Source organism: Solea senegalensis, linkage group LG6 (assembly GCF_019176455.1).
Source record: "Solea senegalensis isolate Sse05_10M linkage group LG6, IFAPA_SoseM_1, whole genome shotgun sequence".
NCBI lineage: Eukaryota > Metazoa > Chordata > Actinopteri > Pleuronectiformes > Soleidae > Solea > Solea senegalensis.
In genome coordinates, this window is record NC_058026.1 from 3578796 (window position 1) to 3598486 (window position 19691).

The window sequence follows — 19691 nt, forward strand, 5'->3', positions numbered from 1 at the left end:
ACAGACGAGTATATTTATATGGTGTATTTAGAAAGCAATCGTGAGCCGAATCTGCTGTATTTTAGTTTAGTGGCCGTTTAATGGAAAACGCCAATATTGACACAAATATCATTATTGCGATTTTATGAAATACCGTCATATCCTCCTGACTACCCGGGATAAAAATGATATAAAAAAGCCCCACCCCTTCACAGTTGGTATCACTGAAAAGCCCCAAATATCCTCTGTAGATAGCAAAAGGAGTTAATCCAGTAGTATGCAGTGGATGGGAGATATTCAGGTTTACAAATGTCCTCCACTGAGGACAAATTTGAACTACTGGTGGTCAGGAGGACAACAATCTGCCATTGGCCTACAAATGTAAAAAGTACTTTAAAAATTAAAATTTAAAAATGTAAAATTTATTTTGCTATTAGCTGATGAACACAAAAGAAAAAAAGTGAAGAAACATTATTGCTAGACTTGTATTTATTTTATTATTTGCTAAAAGTTCTACTAAGATACTGGTCCAATAAGTGGATTATGAAAAATCAGTCAAAGTGTGTTTGTTATGTTAGTTCTGTTTTCAAGGATATTTCAAATGCATCCGTTTGAATTTATTTTAGGTTTGAGATGCATGAGACTAAAGTTGTGTTAAACGTCCGTCAGTATTGAAATCAGACTGGCACACATCCTAAATATTAACCTAAATATTGGTGATTGTTTTCTTGGTGAAATTCTGTTATTCTTGTTTTTATTGTTGCAAAAATAAATGTCTTTTCTTGTGAATCCTCAGGCGTTTGAAGGTACTTACTTACTCTAATTTTGATTTTTCTTTTCATTTCCAAAATGTTACACTGCTTGCTAATACTGGAAATGGCAAGTTGATTAAACGGTGTCCGATTAAACCTTCCCGCGGATTCCAACATGGACGGTCTTTGAATAAATCCCTCCTTAAGTGCAGAGGAAATGTCACAGGACACTTTAAGCCCCAGTGACATTGATGTCTTTTAAGTGTGCCGTGTCATCAAAGATGACCTCGTCACCTCGGCCGCCGTCGCTCTGCTGCTGCTGACAAACACTCACGGCCTCCAGCACAGTTTTCAGACGCCGATCGAGAGCGGCGAGGTGGAGCTCCGACAGCAGTGGGGCCACGCGGTGAAGGGGATCGCGGGACAGGGACGCTCGCATGACATCGCTGAGGCGATACCGAGGCAGAGACAAGAGACGCAGACGCATCCAGGTGGAGCGGCGGATTCTGGAGGAGGAGGACGACATGGGTGTGATGGAGAATAGTCAGTTACAAATGTTCATTGAAGCTCTTCTCGTGTAATACAGTGTTAATAACACTGTGATAGATGAGTTATGTTGTGCAGAAGTCACAAAAAAGACTTTTTTTTCTTCTATTTTTGTCAAGCAAACGTTGGAATGTCCAATCCGATTTTTAAAGTGCACTGTTTATATAAATGGTGAAAACGGAAACAAAAATCATGTCATCAGATTGCCTATATTGCCTCAATATAAAATAAAACGATTGACAGTTGCTTTGATTTTGATTTAGCGTAACCAGAGAAGAAGCTTTTCACGATTACTGTTACCTGCAGCATTGCTTCAGAGGAGCTAAGATAGAACGCTCATCTCTGGAGTGACGACCAAATCTGCAGCGAGAACAAAATTAGTTCAACTTTAACTGAACATAAAACCAAGTCAAGTCAAATATTCTCCTTATGTTGAAATGCATTAATTGTACCCACAATGCACAATACGTGTTTGTGTAGGGTTGCATGTAAGGCGCTGAAATAATCCTGGTTGTAGAGAGACAACACAATTCAACAATGAGTCACATAAACAAGCTATTATTTAATACACTGGGACAGTGGTTCTCAGATATCTCTAAAATATTGGGACTAGGGAGTTTTCACAGAGTCGCAGATTTATTTCCAATGAGATCATTTACTCTCCCATGATCCTCCTCTTCCTCACATACTTCACACACTGGTGACCCCGACGAGTGCAGTTTCAGTTTACACGATTTCCTGCCCATGTGATCTGTGAATATTCTGAATATTGTAACACTGCGATATGAATCAGAATGGGAAACTATAATAAAATGTGCACAGTTAGTGAGAAGAATAACAGAATTAGTAGCAGCTCACCCTCTCCCATTGTCAAGGTGCAACAAGAAAGTGTTATTGCCAAACTTCTCAAAAGTCTCATAGTGATGTCGGTCCATGTTACCTGGTGAGAGAGAGAGAGAGAGAGAGAGAGAGAGACGGGGGAAAAACAATGTTGTCAACAAACACTGTCAGTACACAACACTTTTGTGGAACCATAAATCTCCTTCATGGAAATAATAATATGTATTGTATTGAAGTTAGTATATTGTTTGTGCGTTGGTGTCGTTTATCCAACATTTGTCCAACATTCACACGTGTGCATACGACCACACACAACAATGACTACATTTTCTTAAAGATGACAAATGCAAATAAACAATTATCTTTTTTTGAATAGAGTAAATATGATGTGGGGCAACGGCGACAACTTGAAGTCTGGGGGGGTTTGATTCCCGGCTCTACTCATCTACATGCCCATGTGTCCTTGTGGCGAGACACTTAACCCCTGACAGCTGTGCCGGCAGCATGTGGATGGCTATGAAAGCAGAACAGACCATTGACCATAATGTTTTGCAAATGAATGTTCATTTAATGCATACAGATCGTTCTTAAGATATTAAATCATAACGTGACCTTGATATGACTTTAGAGACAATTTAAAGCTTCATTTGCAGGACGCAAACTCAACCATTACGAGATGTAAAATACAGTTTCACTTCCCTTCTTCTCAACAACGTCTTGACCAGAGGAAAAGAAAAAACATGGGTTTGCAGAGGAGGTGTCGACTGTAGACACTAACATTCTCTCTTATACATGTCGTCCATGGATATTCAATGTCTAGAATGTTGTTATCGATTTGTCTCATCTTCTCTACACACGTTCGCTTTCAGCATACTCACAAGCCTCACCCTCCTCAGACTACACAACACAGGACTGAGCCTGGCATGAAGGGGAACCTGAGTGATAACATTCACGTCGGCCAGCCTCCAGTCTCCTGTCTCCCGCTCTTCATGGAGGACGACAGGGCAGAGGTAGACCGGTAACTGAGAGGCCGTCGACGGAGGAGCATGTGACACCTGAACATTATTCGTGTCCATTAAATATGAACTTTTACAAGGGAAGGTGTCTCTGTATTTGGTCTTCCTGCTCCTGACTTGAGCCGTGACGCAGACGGGAGGCAGCGTGCGTGGCTGAGGAGAGACTGTGTCCTGCAGGGCTCCGAGCTCAGCGTCCCATGATGCTCCTCTGAGCTCCAGCCCACACAGATACACGGCGTCCAGACGAGGTGAGGCTGGATGTGAGCTATCACTCACAACCTGCAGGGAGAAGGAAATAAGTCAGTCAGTAAACTTTATTTATAGCACATTTCATGGATACTGTAATATTATATATTATAGTATAGTATTAGGGACAAATTATTCTCATAATATTACAACTTTATTCTCGACAGACTATGATTTTATTCTCATAATATTATGACTTTATTCTCATAATATTACAACTTTATTCTCGACAGACTATGATATTATTCTCATAATATTACAACTTTATTCTCATAATATTATGACTTTATTCTCATAATATTATGACTTTATTCTCATAATATTATGACTTTATTCTCATAATATTATGACTTTATTCTCGAAAGACTATGATTTTATTCTCATAATATTATAACTTTATTCTCATATTACGACTTTATTCTCATAATATTACAACTTTATTCTCGAAAGACTATGATTTTATTCTCATAATCTTATGACTTTACTCTCATAATGTTATGACTTTATTCTCGAAAGATTATGATTTTATTCTCATATTATGATTTTATTCTCATATTATGATTTTATTCTCATATTATGACTTTATTCTCATAATATTATGACTTTATTCTCATATTATGATTTTATTCTCATAATATTATGACTTTATTCTCATATTACGACTTTATTCTCATAATATTACGACTTTATTCTCATAATATTACAATTTTATTCTCATATTACGACTTTATTCTCATAATATTACAACTTTATTCTCGAAAGACTATGATTTTATTCTCATAATATTATAAGTACTACTACATTATACTTGAAAGACTACGACTTTATTCTCAAAGGATTTAAAAAAAAAAGTTTGGCCCTAAAACTCAAATACAGAACAATAATAAAATACAAACCCTTGTTCACCTAAAAGCATGGTCTTCAGCTGCAGTATAATGTAAAAGATACGGCAGAGTCTACTAGTGGTCCTCAAAACTAAGTTTAAAACAAGCAGCTTCTGACCTGATGACCTCTGAAGGCAACTGGGAGAGTGGAGGTGCAGCAGATCACACACATGGGAAGGAGCTTAACTATTTAAGGCTTAACAAGTAAGAAAAAGAAGTTGAAAATGGATTCTAAAGTTAAACAGTAGCCAGTGAAGAGATGAGAACTTGCTGCAATGTGTGATCTTTTACTTGTGTGGGTTAAAGGTCGAGTTCTGCAGACGGTCAAACGCGTTACAGTGGTCAAGACCGGAGGAAACAAAAGCTTGTAGACGAGCAACCATAAGTTATTCAACTATGATTTCATGATTTACCTGAAAATGTAGTTTTATGTCACTGATATATTTGCGTTTTTCTCGAGCCGCCTGCCTCATGACTGCCACCAGAAATCCTCTGGGATTATTGAAAGCACATAATCTGTATGCACCCGGTGGATCCGAAGCGCCGCCGTGCCCGACGTAAGCGCCGAGCAGCTCCGCCTTCTTCTCCAGGCGGCACAAGTGAGTGAGACTGAGCGGGGACGTGAGCTTTGGCGTGTCGTGTTGCAGCTGCAGCAGAAGTGAGGACACCGTGTCAGTGAGCTCCTCCCACTCCTGCTGGAGGAAGTCACGCAGAGGACCGGGATGAACCCGTCCCGCGTCTGTCACTGTGCTGTCTTTGTCTGTGAGGGAGCTCTTCAGCGCCCGCAGTCGGTCTCCAGCGTGGCCGTGGGCCGGCGCCACGGGAGGCCGACTCACTCCCGGAGGAGTCTGGGAGGCCTGCAGTAACACGTTCAAATTGTGACTTCTGACCCTGATCATCTCCGCCGCCGTGTCCACGCCGAAGCCCAGCGCGAGGGGGTCGCCCGCGCTCGCCGAATCCTGGAGGCCGGGCTCCATGATCTGCAGCAGTCGTGATGAATCTGACGATATAAAAAAAAAAGAAAGAAAGAAAAAAGTTAGTGCTGCTGATTTGAACAATGTATCCTCAAGGCCGTCAGTTAAACTTTAATAGTGGAATAAAAATAAGATCATTTTCCTCCAGCTCACTGTTGATGAGGAGCTTGCACGATATATACGATATACACATAAATAATTTACACATTGATCGTATTAAAGGGCGAAAAGTCTCAAAGTCAATAGCGATCCTGTGTAAATCTAGGGAAACACAAACTTTAGATGCCTTGTATATTCACCTCAACAATTGCTATAAATCTAAGAGTGATGTGTATTATATATAATCCTTATATATTAAACAATTTTATGATTTTATATTTTAGAACGTCAACCCCAGTGTGTGTGAAAAAGTACAAGAGAGAAAATATGATAAAGAATTAAAAAGAATTATGCTTCTGTTCTGGGGGGTGAAACTGTCGAGAACTATAAATGTTATAGTTACTATTTTTGGGGGAATGTTTATAAAGCTTATTTTTGACGGTTCTATGGGTTCGATTGGTAAGAATAAAGACTCTTCCTAAACCTGTTAACTCTCAGTTTGTATTCATGACTAGGCTATTTTTTTTTTGCTTATTATCACCATAAAAACCAGAGAATGTCCAGTAACTAAGTGCTTTTGGCCATTTTCCCAGAATAACTTCCAGTATCTGGCAGTTATTTACAATTTACTACATGTTAAAATAGTGTTTTAACAAAACACACAAAGGTTTATTTAGAAAAAACACTGCAGTTGTACATGAACAAATTAAATTTGACATTTGAACAGTATAAAACATATTTACAATAAAATTTTTTGAGTCTCTCAATATTCCTTTGTCTCTCAATGTGCAAAAACAAAAAGTGAGATTACGTAATAACCAAATGTCGGCTCAGTTTCAAAGGCTTCACACACAATATACCATAATAAAGTTTTATCAGAAAGTTACCAAACTCTCCAGAATTGTCGACGATGCCTGAGAGGACGTGACGACCTCCGCTCCACAGAGGAGACTCTCTCCTGAGGCACGTCTCTGCGGTGTTTTCCACCTCCTCCACATCCGCCGAGTCCAGCACATGACCACCGTGCACCAGACCGACTAATGAACCAGATCATACGACGAGGTTTGTGCAAAAAAAAAGAAAGGAATGGAGGAGTATAATGGGCATCATTTTTTTTAAGCCGTTAATGCTGCCTTACCTGCTATATACTGCAGTGCTTTAGTCTTTTCATGACAGAGACTGATGATGTAATCGTGCGCGTCCACCAAAGCCGCGAGGTCGTCCTGGTTCCTTCAAAACAGAAACCCAAAGTGACATGTCCACCGTTTTCAGTTAGTAACACATGAATAAAATCACATTTGGTTTTACTTTAACCCTTAGTGCTCACATGGCACAGATCTGCAGGTGCACCTTTGGTAAATTGCAGTAGGAATAATGCACAACTCCTTATATCAGGGGTGTCAAACTCATTTTTGTTCAGGGGCCACATACAGCACAATTTGATCTCAAGTGGGCCAGACCTGTAAAAATAGTAAAATAATAGCATAATAACCCATGAACAACAAGAACTCCTTGCGTTTTTTCTCCTTTGTTTTACATTTCATGAAGGATATTTTTACAAAACATGAAGTTTCTTGAGAAATATAAGTGCAATTTCAACAATATTGTGCCAAAATGTGCTATTTACACATCACACTGGCTCTATAAAGGCACAATCATTTAGTCACAGGTATCTGGAAGAGATTTAGATTGTAATCGTGGTGTGAAATTTTAACAAATTCATCCTGTGGGCCGGATTGGACCCTCTGGCGGGCCAGTTCTGGCCCCCAGGCCGTATGTTTGACACCCCTGCCTTATATGGACATTCTGAGGGGGTGTGTTTATAGGTCACATATTCAGGCTTTAAAAAAAATGTCAAGGTTATGATTCATTTTATATCGCATTTTTAGTTAGCAATTGTGCAGAAGTCACTAAAAAGACCATTTTTCTTTTCTTTTTGTTCATTAAAAACAACACAAGTGAACTTTAAAACTGTGACGTATTTTCAAATTCAGTCCAATTTTAAACATTTTGAGTACTTTCTGCTCAGGTGTGTTTATATAGTTGGTGAAAATGGCGTTTTTTTTTCACAAGATTGTCTAGGTTGTTTTAAAAAAAATTATATAACACACTCTATATTCTTTAAGCCACTGTATTTACTGTATGTTTTAACATAGTGATGGAAAAAAGCAGCTGAAATGCTCTGTGTTCTCAGGGTTAAACTGATATGATAATGACAACACATTACGGTGCTGTAGCTACAGTAGCCCGGAGGGTCAAAACTCTACATTACAGATACAAAAAGGTAAAGTTCTATTCAGTTGTTCTATTCCATTCATTTTGTGAAATGTTGTTGTTGCCATTTAAGTTCCAAAATGTTGCTTTCTGTAACGTTTTGTTTTATTAAATGTATAATCTGAAATGTTGTCAAAAGCACAGTATTTGGTTTATGTAACAAGTTCCTCATAGAGGACGGGTTAAATGCAGAGAAAGAATTTCCCAAAGGGATTAATAAAGTATAAGTTGTTGTTGTTTTCGTGAGCTGTTGTGTTTTGACCTGTGTGTGTGCGTGTGTGTGTTGCCTCACCAGCTGCAGATTCTCCGCCGGCCTAAGAGTCCACAGGTCTGTCTCTGCAGTAACACAGAGTGGAAGACGGCACAGCGGAGGAGGAACTCTGCGCTGTCGGCTGTCACGCTCTGCGGGCGTGATCCACACCGTGTGATGGAGAGTACGTGCTGCACAGAGCGGCTCAGCTCCTCCTTCAGATCCCCGGGAGAGTCACAGACCAGGGCCAGAGCATGCACTCGCACTGTTGCTTGTTTAGTTATAGAAACAGTGATGATGTCATTTAAATCTGACCAAACACCGAGACAAACAGTTGACTTAAACTAAATGTACACAACGTTAAACATGGTGAAATTGACTGAATAGAACAGCAATTAGCAGGAAAAACTAAATTAATTGACTGATATTCTACAGTTTATGAAGCCTTAAACACACAGACACATTTTGGTGAGTATTTTATCCTTTTTTCATGCATATTGTTGCATGTTTTTTTATTGTAAGTAACGTTAACAGAAATACTTACACTAACACACTTAAGCACAAAAATGTGCTCATTGAAACTCATTCAAATCATCACTTTTTATGTATTATGACAAAAACTGTGCAATTTTTTAACTTTAAAAATGCTTTAATGTTTAATGTGTATGATGAGGATTTATACAATTTTTATAGCTTCATTTTTTTATGAGCAAACTGTGGCACTCTAGGCGTGTTAACGTGGGTGTTTTATGAAATATGACATTGCAAAAAAAGCAAAAAAAAAAGGAATATAAAGAAATATTTATCTTTCACCTTATACCAGGCTGCAACAATCAAACCAAAAATGATCCAGTTTGCATGAAGTATATTGAAAATAATTAATTTATTGTGTTTTTTAGACCATAAAATGAAGATGCATCATGACAGAAACTTTATTTTGAGGCTATTTAAAAATTTTTAATTTAAAAAAAAACTTATAATATTTGATATGTATGGAAGGAACTGATGAAAAATTATACAATTTTTATGGCTTCATTTTTTTATGAACACATTTTGGTGCTCCAGGTGTGTTAAGGTTTTTGAAGGCGCATCTAAGGGTTAAACTAAACATACACATCATTGAATTCCAGTGTGAATAAAAGGAATAGAACACAAACATGGTGACATTGAACGAAACTGTAACTATGGTGATCTCAAAAAGGAGCAAACAGATTTACCTGGTACGTGGTGTATTTCATGCTCTCGAGTTATAAACCACAATCGGAAACGTGGGTGAATGTGACATGGCTCTCCTGTACATCAGACCGATAGATGGATACATAAACAGAGAGTAAATAAATACACGTGTACACATGATAAATAGACTCTTAACAGACGACTTACCTTTTGACGGAGAGATTATCTGAGTGAGCTGAGCCACGACTTTGTCGTCCCACTGTTCAATCAGAGGACAGTTAAAAACCAACCAGTGACCGTCGCTAACTGCCCGCTCCAGCACTGACAGGACGAGTTCTCTGTCACGCAGAGCACCGACAGAAACAAACTTGACCTGAAAATAAATCAGTTATGTGTAAATAATGCAGCACAGTTACGAACTTAACTGTGTACAAATAAAAAGGACAGGATACCTGCTGTTTTCCTCCATGTTCTGCTCCACAGTCTGCCAGTGTGTTTATAAGGTGAAGAGGCTGGATGCTTGTCCAGGTATCTCCTCCTGGACTTGGCAAAGTAAGAAGGATGGGCCCCTCGTGTTTGGCGAGGAACCGAGAGAGAGACTCTGGATTTCCGGTGTGAGGAGCCTCGGACGCTGCGGTCAGGCAGAGGTGGCAGGAAGCGATCACGTCGGCTACTTCCTCCAGGCAGTGTGGGAGCAGGGTTTTCCAGAGGAGAGCGCGCTGTAGCAGGGACAGGTGGGAGTGCGAGCGACAGGGAACGGCCCCCACCACAGTGGAGGAAGGGAAGCGCAGGTACTCCCGCCACTGAATGGGGGACTTGGAAAGAGAGGAAATGAGCCCTCTGAAGGCCGGGATATTCTCCAACCAGAGGAGCTCTGGGTGGACGTGTGTGGGGATCCAGCTGGGCAGAGAAGCGGTGGACTGTGCTGCACGTTTCACTTTCAACACAGACTGTTCCATGTCTTGAAAGCCCCTGATGAAGGCCACTCTTTCCCCCTCAGAGCAGAGCTGGTTGTGATGGAGCACGGCCACAAACACAAGCAGTTTCAGAACGGCAAAGTGGCTCTCGAAGACACGAGGCTTGTACTGGACGAGCAGTTGGGAGACCATGTTGTTTGTGACCTCTGGTACTATTCCCGCTGGCACTCTTCGAGTGATATACGACACCAATGGCCTTCCCTTCACAATGAAGGCATCTCGTAGCACTTTGAGGAAGCCACTTAAAGAGAAGTGGTACGCAGGAGAAAGACGGGACACGTCCTGGAGAACCCGGTACAGCGCAGCGGCCAGCGTCGCCAAGTGTCGGAGGTCGGCCACGAGAGCCTCGTGGTACTGCAGCTCCTCACTCACCTGCTGGATCTCAAACTGCAGCTTTGTCATTGCCTCTTGAAAGACGTCCACGTGGGAGCGAAGGTCACTCAGCTGGGGCAGTGAGGGGTTTGACCGCAGGACGTAGTCCATCAGAGCCTCCTGAGACAAGATTGTGCACAGTCGACAGATATAACACAACTGCTGCTACGTTAAGCTTTGTGAGAGTACAGTGTCTCATGACAGAGGCGCCATCCTTCTAGGGCTACAACTAACGATTATTTTCATAATCAATTAATCAAGTACTTGTTTGTTTTCAAAATGATGATGTTCTCAAGTGTCTTGTTTTGTCCTCAAACAACAACCATTCCATGTTAACCCTTTGAACACAGAGCATTTTGACTCTGTTTAAACAGAGGCTACAAGAATGTGCAAGTGTCTTATATCCCTTTTTTCAGCAACAACCTATTGGCAAATTTCAATTTTCACCAACTATACAAACACACCTGAGCAAAAAGTACTCAAAATGTTTAAAATCGGATTGAATTTGTGAAATTTGGAAATATGTCACCGTTCAAAGTTCACTGACTCACAATTATTGCTACTTTATATCACAACTAAAACTGTGACATACAATTAATCATAAGTTTGACTCAACAACACATTAGAAGATGAATATGTGACCTATAAACACTCACACACAGGATGTCCATATAAGGAGTTGTGTATTATTCCCACAGCAAATTACCATGGGTGCACCTGCAGCACAGATCCGTGCCGCGTGAGCACTAAGGGTTCAGGATTTATTTGCTCTATGGAGCAAAGAAACTGGACAATATACATTTTTAAGAAGCTGAAAAATATGAAAAAAACACACAAATCGATGAATGAATTATCAAAATACTTGACGATAGATTTAATAATCGACTTTGATTAATTGATTAAACGAATAATCGCTAGAGCCCAACACCTGAGTGCTCAGGAAAAATGTTCCTGCCTCTGTGAGCAAACCTCCTGCTGTTTTGTTCATGTCACAACATCAAACCCCGTGAAAATTGGGTCGAGATCTTACGAGTCTGACTGACATATACAGAATGCAGCAAGAGAGTAAAATACACAAGTACGGAAAAGATTAGCGAGAGGATTTGTGAGGATTTAAGTGTGTTTTTGTTGTTGTGATGGTGCACGGTGGTATAATGTATGTTACCTGTTCTCTGACCAGCTCCTCCTGCAGCACATGTTTGTCATTCTGCAGCCGTGTGTGTTTAATCAGCAGCTCTTTACACTCAGATTGCAGCAGCTGCGTCAGCATCAGCTCCTGGATGTCTTCAACGCTCGCAGAGAGGTCAACCACGCGCGCCCGAGCCAAGACGGCTGGATGGATCACTGAGGAACAAGGGCAAGAATAAATACTCTCTGCTTTTACATAATTCAAGAGCTCACACTTTGAATGTCCTTTGTCCGTTTTCATTATTATTCTTTAGTTACAAGAGCTGCATCCTTTCAGACTGTGGCACAACAACCACAGCTACGTTATTAGTTTATCTGTGTATTAGGTTTAGGCAATTATTAAGAAAGAGTCAGACACTTTCATTTTATTGTGATGTAGAAAGAGTTTCCACAATCTACGGAAGAGTATTAGGGCCACAAAGAAGACGAAAATTAAAGAAAGAAAAAATAATTCTGAGGTTAAAGTCTGAATTATGAAATTAAAGTCAGAACTCTGAGAAAAATGTCGGAATTCTGAGATGAAAGTCAGAATTCTGAGATTAAACTGAAAGAAAGAAAACAAATAAAACAGCATGAATTCTCAGATTAAAGTGAGAATTCTGAGATTAAATTCAAAGAAAGAAAAAAACCCATCATAAATTCTGAGATTAAAGTCAGAATTCTGAGGCAAAAAATTGGAATTCTGGTATTAAAGTCAGAATTCTGAGAAAAAAAGTTGGAATTCTGAGGCAATAAAGTTGGAATTCTGATAAATGAATTGGAATTCTGGGATTAAAGAAAAAGTCAGAATTCTGAGATGAATGTGCCAATGAATGTGTCCTTCACTTCTTCAACAGAACACTGTTTAATGACATTTAATGTACAAATCTTACCACTGCGAAGCAATCGAGCCGGCACGTCTGTGCTCAGTATGAGCCGAAATTCAGGGTGGGTTGTCTGAACGTGCTGCTCTAACCCATTAAGGCCACAGCCAGCAGGGGGAGCCAGTGTGGCCAGAAACTGACAGCTGGGGGTTGCACGTTCCACGTGAGTTACCAGGACTCTCAAACCTGCAAAAGATGTAAAGAAGTGTAAAAACAGACCCTGAACGAGAAAGAAGATATTTATTCCATGTAAAATCTTCACCTTTTTGAGCTGCCTCGTCCAGCTTATCCAGGAGATCTGGATCGTCGGCACAAACTGTCATCCCATAATCTGAACCAAGCTCAACGCTGTCACCTGCAGAGCAGATGTTTACAGTGTGCTGTACAATTCATAATTAAGATCCAATTCTACAGGAAGGCTTCAATTTAGATGACCAAAAAAAGAAGGACATACCTGCGATGAGCCAGCTCTGGGACCTTATCTCTTGATGTTGCCGTGCGTCTGCCAGTAGAGGCCAGCGCTGAGCTGGGATATTTCTGCAGCCCCACAGCAGCAGCTGAACCACGAGTTTGACAGACACAGTGTTGTGGAGCTGCCAGTCTTTCAAACCCAGTACTGGACCCAGGCGGAGCGGCAGTCTCTCAGACACAGGGATGGGGAAACCGAGCGGGAGGAGAGGAGATGCAGGGTCTGGCCGTGTAAACAGGGAGGTTCTGGAGTCTTCTGGATTCGTGTTGATGCTTCCTGTCTGACACAGCTCTGTCCATTTGCTCAGTAGCTCTGTGCGGATGTTATGTGCAAAAGGGCCTAAATAGGCAATAATTGCAGCCAGGATAAGAGCGTCTCCTGGGAGGTTCTGGCTGTGAATCTCTCCCTCCTGAAGGGATAATAGAATATATTACAACATATAATGATGAGAAATGATATACACAAATGTGTGTGCACTGTCTGCTACCTGAGCAGCAGCCTTCCAGTCTCTGACATGAGCCTCTAACTGCTCAGCAGTGGAAGTCGCTTCTCTCTTCATCTCCTCAGCTTTGTGCAGCTCCAGCAGCAGCTCGTCTAAATCCTCTCGTACAAGCCGAAGCCGAAGTTTAAACTCCTCCAGGCGACGCTGCGCGCCCTCCTCGCTCTGCTTGGCCAAGTACAGCCGACCCCGCGCCTCTCTGTCCAGCCCCTCCAGCCGGTGCTTGACCAACAGTCGGTGTTGCACGCGGCAGCATTCGTACACGGTCTGGACCCAGCGGCACAGGGACTCGCAGGCCTTGCTCACGTCTCGCACGCACTCGGGGACAAAGTGGGGACTGTGCACGATCAGGCCGAGCTGCTGGAGCTGCTCATTAGTCAGAGTGAACCGGTCAAAGAATTCCAGCTCCTGTGAAAGAGTATTATGTGATTATTCCACTTGATTCACAACAAATTCAACTGTACAGTGGCAAAGTAACTGCTTATGCTGCAGTAAATGGAATGATGACTCGACTCAGAGCTTACATGCACGCTGACAGTGTATTTTATTTTAGGTCACGTCTTAAAACATACTTTTAAGAAGAAGCCCTTCCCTGATTTTACTGGTGAGATGGCTGCATTACTGAAAACACCGAAGTTTTCAGATGTGAATTCTACTGCTTAAAGAACGCAGTCGTTCAGCAGTTTGACGCCTGTGTGCTGCTGCTGCTTTGCTGCATACACACACAAACGTGTGTCAGTCAGATCTGATTGTTTTGCCTGGAAGATCCCATTTTTTCAGCGATACACTCAGTGTTAAAGGGTTTGTCGAATTTTGACGCATTTGTCGAACCGTCTATAGCTTTTACCTCCTAAAGCTGATAATCCCATGATTTATTTGTTTTGACTAGTGTCTTTGTTAAGTCAGAATTCTGAGAAAAAAGTCCGAATTTTGAGAACAAAGTCAAAATTCTTTTAGAGTTTAGAGAATCAGAATTCTGAGATTAGAGAGTCAGAATTCTGAGAAGAAATTTCTAATTCTGAAAAGAAAGTTGGAATTCTGAGGAAAAAAAGTTGGAATTCTGAAGAAAAAAAGTTGGAATTCTAAGGAAAAAAAAGTTGGAATTCTAAAGTTAAATTCAGAAGTCGGAGAAAAAAGTTGGAATTCTGAGATTATAGTCAGTAGTCTGAGAAAAAAATTGGAATTCTGATAAATAAATCGGAATTCTGGGATTAAAGAAAACATCAAAATTCTGAGATTAAATTGAAAGAAAGAAAAAAATAAATAAACCAGCATGAATTCTGGGATGTGAAAAAGGCTGGAAAACACTTTGAAATCTAGATTATTTTTACAAGGGCCCTATGAGTAAAAATCATACAGAAACAAACCCTAAAAAAAGTATGAAATAATTAAATTAAATGAACTTAAATTACACTAGTTTTTCGCCACATACTTGGAAAAAGTTAGACTGTCCAAGAAGCTGTTTCGCGTTCTCCCAGCCCGGTGGACGATCAAACAGCAAACAAACGGCATCCATGACCGTCACCACTCCATCAGGTGGATCTCTGTAGCGGCGTATCTCCTCCAAGTCGGACGGATTCAGACACTTCAGAATATTGAGGCCGGACAGGAAGACAGGCCTCACCTTTGGGTGGAAAATACATAAAGGAATAAATAAATGTTAAGTTCTACAGGATGTGATCTTCAAATAGTATGATGAGACATCAGTAAACCTGTTTACCTGTTTCTGAATGCGACTAATCTCCTCTTCCAGGTCATGCAAGTTCTTCTCCTCCATCGCACATTTCTTCTGTGCTTCCTCAAGTATGATTTTCTGCTCGTCTAATTCTCTGAGTAGCGCGTTCTCACACTGCAGGATAAAAAGGGAAATAATATTAGGGTCAATCACACAATAAATATTCATATGCAAACAGTGCAGTGTTGTTTGTGAAGGGTTACTCTATTATAACTTTAAAAAGGGCTGAAAATGATAATTTTACTGTTAAGTATGCTAAATAAATAAACAGCCCACGGAGTGCACCGTGTTTTTAGTGTCAAAACAGCCTCCGATGCTCTGCACTGATTTTAATCACCTTGTTGTGGTATAGAAATCGCAGCAGTCGATATCGCTGCAACACGATCCAGAATATTGATCTCAGTCGTCTCGCATATTGTGCTGAATTGCAGTAAAAATACCTGCTGTTTCTCTGCAACCGCCTCCTTCAGTCTTTCTACACGTCGTCGGTTCTGAAGAGCTGCATCGTTCAAAACGTCCAACACAGACAAAACAGAGGTAATCCTGAAAACAGAAATAGATTTTTTTTTATTATTAAAAGGTCTTGATTTATCAATATCTGGCAGATTAATCAATATCTGGCAGTTATTTACAGTTTACTGCACGTTAAAGTAGTGTATTAACAATTTAAAATCAAGAAAAGCAATTTAAAAAAAAATACTGTAGGTGTACATGGACACCAAATTTTCCGTGTTAATTCTGAACATTATAAAACATATTCAAAACAACCTTTGTTTGAGTTTTTGTCTCAATGTCCAAAAACAGGCCAAAAATGGAAACTATGTACAGGAAACTCTCTGACAAAGACGCTGATTCCCTGGCTTCCTGCAACACTGTGAGTGAAATCCGTAATAACCTTGACTAGCAATTTCTCAGCTTCCAGAGTGTTGAAAGGTTAATATGTAGTTTGCAGTGCAGCAGAATTGCACTACATAGCAATACAGTAGGGCTGCAATGATTAATCAATGAATCAAGTTTTAAACAGTTGGTAAATGAATCATCAATTAATTTTATAATCAATTCATTAGTTTGAATGTTTTGAAGTTCCTCTTAGATTTTCTGGTTCTATTTGCTCCATATAATGAATTATTTTTGGATTTTGGACAAAACAAGACATTTAAAAACATCATCATATTGAGGTTCGAAAAACATCAATCAACATTTTGCATTTTGCATTTTGTCACGTCAATTTATTTTGAATAAAAATGAATTAAATACCAGTGAAAGAATTACGAAATTACCTGTCGGCTTTGCCCTGACAGTGTATGTGCAGGTGGTTGCAGAGGAAATCAAAGTGGGCAATGAACTCCATGTATGCTTGAGGGCTAAAGTTCTGGGCTTTTAGAAGGACAGACGCATACTGACATGCAGACCGGTGGATTCCTGCCATCGCCGCAGACACGCCGGCCACTAAGGTTTCCGCCTTCACTGTATTAAAACACAGGGAAAATCATGTCTGAGCACAGTGAACATTGTTCAGTGAAAAAATGTGAAGAAATGACTCACATATTATGTGGGGACTGGTTTTAAGGCATTGAACAGCAACTTCCGTCAAAGAGCGGCTGGACCACGGCCTGTACACCTCGACACAGCAGCAGAGTCTCAGGGCCTTAGTCAGTTGTCTCTGGGTCATGAAATGGAAAACATCGTCCATTTATGTCCGCTATTGAAATGTAATGTGCTCCCCGCACTGACTACTGAAGACAAAATCTTCAACATGAGCTTGAATCAAAAAGGTGGATTTCATTGACTTGTAGAGATGGTCCATTGTTCCTCGTTTTCTTAGAATAAATACATTTACACACAGTTTCAGTATCAGGCAGAATAAAACAAATGCTTACATTCATAACTTGGGTTCCATCACCAGCTTCTGAGGTGGTGGAGGACATCAGAAGGAACACATGGACATTTCTGTGGACTTGGCTCAAGAACCTTTAATAAAAGAAACACAGACTGAATGTGGTTTAAAATGCAGCCTTCACAAATAATTTAACAGCCATATCACAAGTAAAAAAGTGTTCTTTTTGGACACTGATACTGACTCACAGTTCTTCTGGGTCAAAGTTTTTGCCGAGACAGAGTTCACTACCAATTCAAGCATGAGAATTTCAGACTGCGTTATTTCTTACTTATCAAGCATCCAATTGTCCATTTGGTATTTTCTTGAGGATGTTTTCGCAGTCGTTGCTCTGGAAACAAGGTCATTGAGCTCCTCCTCTGTGTGGAGTGCTGGGTAGATCCTGTGGGCCATTGACAGCAGTAGTTCCTCTCTGACAGATTCACTGACTTCCTCATGGACCAGTATGATGACATTACCTCCCTCCACTCTCGTGTGATTCCCAGCCTTTTTCAGCATTTCATGCAAGTTGTTCTCATTGCCTGCATGTACCTCCATCACGTCGTAGCCTGAAAGGTAGGCGGCGAAACGCACGGTGGTTTTACGACCTGTGCCTCTCTGCGAGCTGAGTAGTACGCCATGACCTCCTGGTATGAGCAGAACCCTGAGTATGTGTAACAGCTGGCTGACTCTTTCTCTGTGCATGATGAATCTGGATGCGATTTTGTTGTAGTTTGCAACGTCACGTCCTTTGCCGTCCTCATTGCTGTCCATGAGAAGAGACAGTTTTTGCAGGACTGCATCAAGGTATTGCTCTTTGTAATAAGAGTTCAATTTGAAGTTGGTTTGCTGATCGATTGGATCCAAAGCTTTAGGAAACTCAGGTCCATAGACGAGTGTAGCCATTATGCTCATCATATACTGAAGAATCTCGGGCTGTAGATTTGAGTCTTCTGAAGAACGGGCTTGAGACAAGGATGGTTCAACCATCGTAAAGTCTTTCTTTATTTCAGACTGGCCGGCTGATTTCAGCCCTGATGGCAGTGTGCCTGGACTGTGATGTGTTTGTTTACAGGAGTCTGCTGTGTCTGTGGGTAAGCTATGAATAGCAAGGTCTGTGACAGCGGGTGTACTGTCAGGGTGACGCTCACCAACCAATTTAAATCCAAAGTTTGCAGTTGCAACCCTGGCTATGAGTGACACAAGTGACGCGCTTTCATCCTCTGAGCACAACCTGTCGCCAAAGGTACGCATGCACTCATGCATCCAGAGATGTGCTATGTTAAGAACGGACGCTGTAGACTCTGGTAAGACTTGAGGGAACCCAATTCGTGCATAGTCCTCTGCCTGCAATGTCCCTGTGGTCTGAATGACAGGCTCCCACAAGTACATCCCCTGCAGCACCTTCTGCATGTCATGGTGTGAGAACTTGAAACAGGGCCTCTGCACAGTGGGTTGGAACTGGTCACATACAGTGTGATACAAAGTTCCAGTCGCAGTGATGATACAACGTGCCATATCCTCACCACTCTGTTGAAGTGGCATTTGCTTGAGCCAGACTTGGAGTCTCGAGGAATTGATGGACAAAATAACGTCCATAGATCGGACTGGCAGTACAAAGATGGAGAACAGGTGTGAAAGTCGGGTTGACACCACATTACTGTGATGATTGCCCAATCCAGAGACGCAACAGGTAGCCATGTAACTGATGTGTCCAGAATCCAGTAACACCAAGTGGTCGTTATCAAATGTTAGAATCGCTCCCATTGAAATACTCTGCCGTAGTGATTCCAGGGCAGTTGATGTCGTTCCAAAGGCATCTATTACAAGGAAGGAGAGAGATAGTGAGTTTATTCAAGCATAACTCAACAAAATAAATAAAATGATGTAGGCCGAGTTACTCACCACAGGGGGCTTCATGCAAATCATCCACAAACAGAAGCAGCCTTGGCCGTTTGGTCACAGATCCTACAGTGTCTTTATTACTCAGTATAATGCGCAGGTCTCTGGAGCTCAGAAGTGGACTGGCTGGTAGGCTAATGTGTGGTTTGTCAAAACTTAGCAAAGACCGGCACAGGGTGGTTTTTCCAGAGCAGGGTTCTCCTGCAAGCAACACTGGCTGATTTGCTTCCAACATGAGGTTCAGGAGATAGGTGTAGTTCCCATACTGTGTAAACATGTGTAAGACACATAGTTAGTTGTATGTTAAAATATTCAAATGTAGTTTTTTTGTATTTTAACTACAATAGACATTATTAAAAACAAACCTTGGGAGTGATGGAAATTGTTGAAAGTGTGCTGTTGGGGAACATCTTACTGTCGATGCTGAAAAAGTGTTCAAACACACTCTCGTCATCTGGAACCATGATTTTGTAGCGGCAAGAAAAGAGCACTTGGCGAACTAGCAAGTCAAACTGTGGCCAGTCACTAAATAAAACCAAAAATGTATGAATAACATTGGCTAGTGATATCCATTCTTCCAAGTGGTTACATATTTGTATTTGTATATGACAATATTTTTCCTACCATGGATGAAGGTGTCCACCAAATCCCCAAACATAAGCCAACAGAAAAATGTTTCTGGTGAGCAGCTTGCTATCTATACCTGGTATTCTAGTTCCATGTAGCGATACATCTGTTGGAAGAGAAAATAATAACGTTACAATAATGGTAAAA

General features: G+C 40.9%; 2 protein-coding genes across 2 annotated transcripts in view; both read right to left on the minus strand.

The window, feature by feature from the left end:
- Positions 1 to 457: 457 nt before the first annotated feature.
- LOC122770942 (extracellular serine/threonine protein kinase FAM20C-like) overlaps positions 458 to 19691 on the minus strand; it is a 41453-nt gene continuing 22219 nt past the window's right edge. The window contains 3 exon segments of the mRNA XM_044028177.1: positions 458 to 1237; positions 1578 to 1637; positions 2136 to 2217. Of these exon segments, the coding sequence (XP_043884112.1) occupies positions 964 to 1237; positions 1578 to 1637; positions 2136 to 2217 (416 nt within the window). The 3' untranslated portion in view covers positions 458 to 963.
- Positions 2663 to 19691, minus strand: part of LOC122771562 (dynein heavy chain domain-containing protein 1) — a 29902-nt gene continuing 12873 nt past the window's right edge. The window contains exons 22-44 of the mRNA XM_044029190.1: positions 19542 to 19650; positions 19283 to 19442; positions 18921 to 19182; positions 17308 to 18835; positions 17020 to 17110; positions 16685 to 16802; positions 16420 to 16606; positions 15580 to 15682; positions 15125 to 15253; positions 14837 to 15028; positions 13393 to 13812; positions 12891 to 13314; positions 12699 to 12791; positions 12446 to 12622; positions 11551 to 11729; positions 9489 to 10505; positions 9244 to 9409; positions 9078 to 9152; positions 7903 to 8131; positions 6475 to 6566; positions 6224 to 6373; positions 4677 to 5263; positions 2663 to 3412 (exon numbers count right to left, since the gene is read on the minus strand). Coding sequence (XP_043885125.1) covers positions 2945 to 3412; positions 4677 to 5263; positions 6224 to 6373; positions 6475 to 6566; positions 7903 to 8131; positions 9078 to 9152; positions 9244 to 9409; positions 9489 to 10505; positions 11551 to 11729; positions 12446 to 12622; positions 12699 to 12791; positions 12891 to 13314; positions 13393 to 13812; positions 14837 to 15028; positions 15125 to 15253; positions 15580 to 15682; positions 16420 to 16606; positions 16685 to 16802; positions 17020 to 17110; positions 17308 to 18835; positions 18921 to 19182; positions 19283 to 19442; positions 19542 to 19650 — 6956 coding nt within the window. The 3' untranslated portion in view covers positions 2663 to 2944. The remainder of the gene's footprint in view (positions 3413 to 4676; positions 5264 to 6223; positions 6374 to 6474; positions 6567 to 7902; positions 8132 to 9077; positions 9153 to 9243; positions 9410 to 9488; positions 10506 to 11550; positions 11730 to 12445; positions 12623 to 12698; positions 12792 to 12890; positions 13315 to 13392; positions 13813 to 14836; positions 15029 to 15124; positions 15254 to 15579; positions 15683 to 16419; positions 16607 to 16684; positions 16803 to 17019; positions 17111 to 17307; positions 18836 to 18920; positions 19183 to 19282; positions 19443 to 19541; positions 19651 to 19691) is intronic.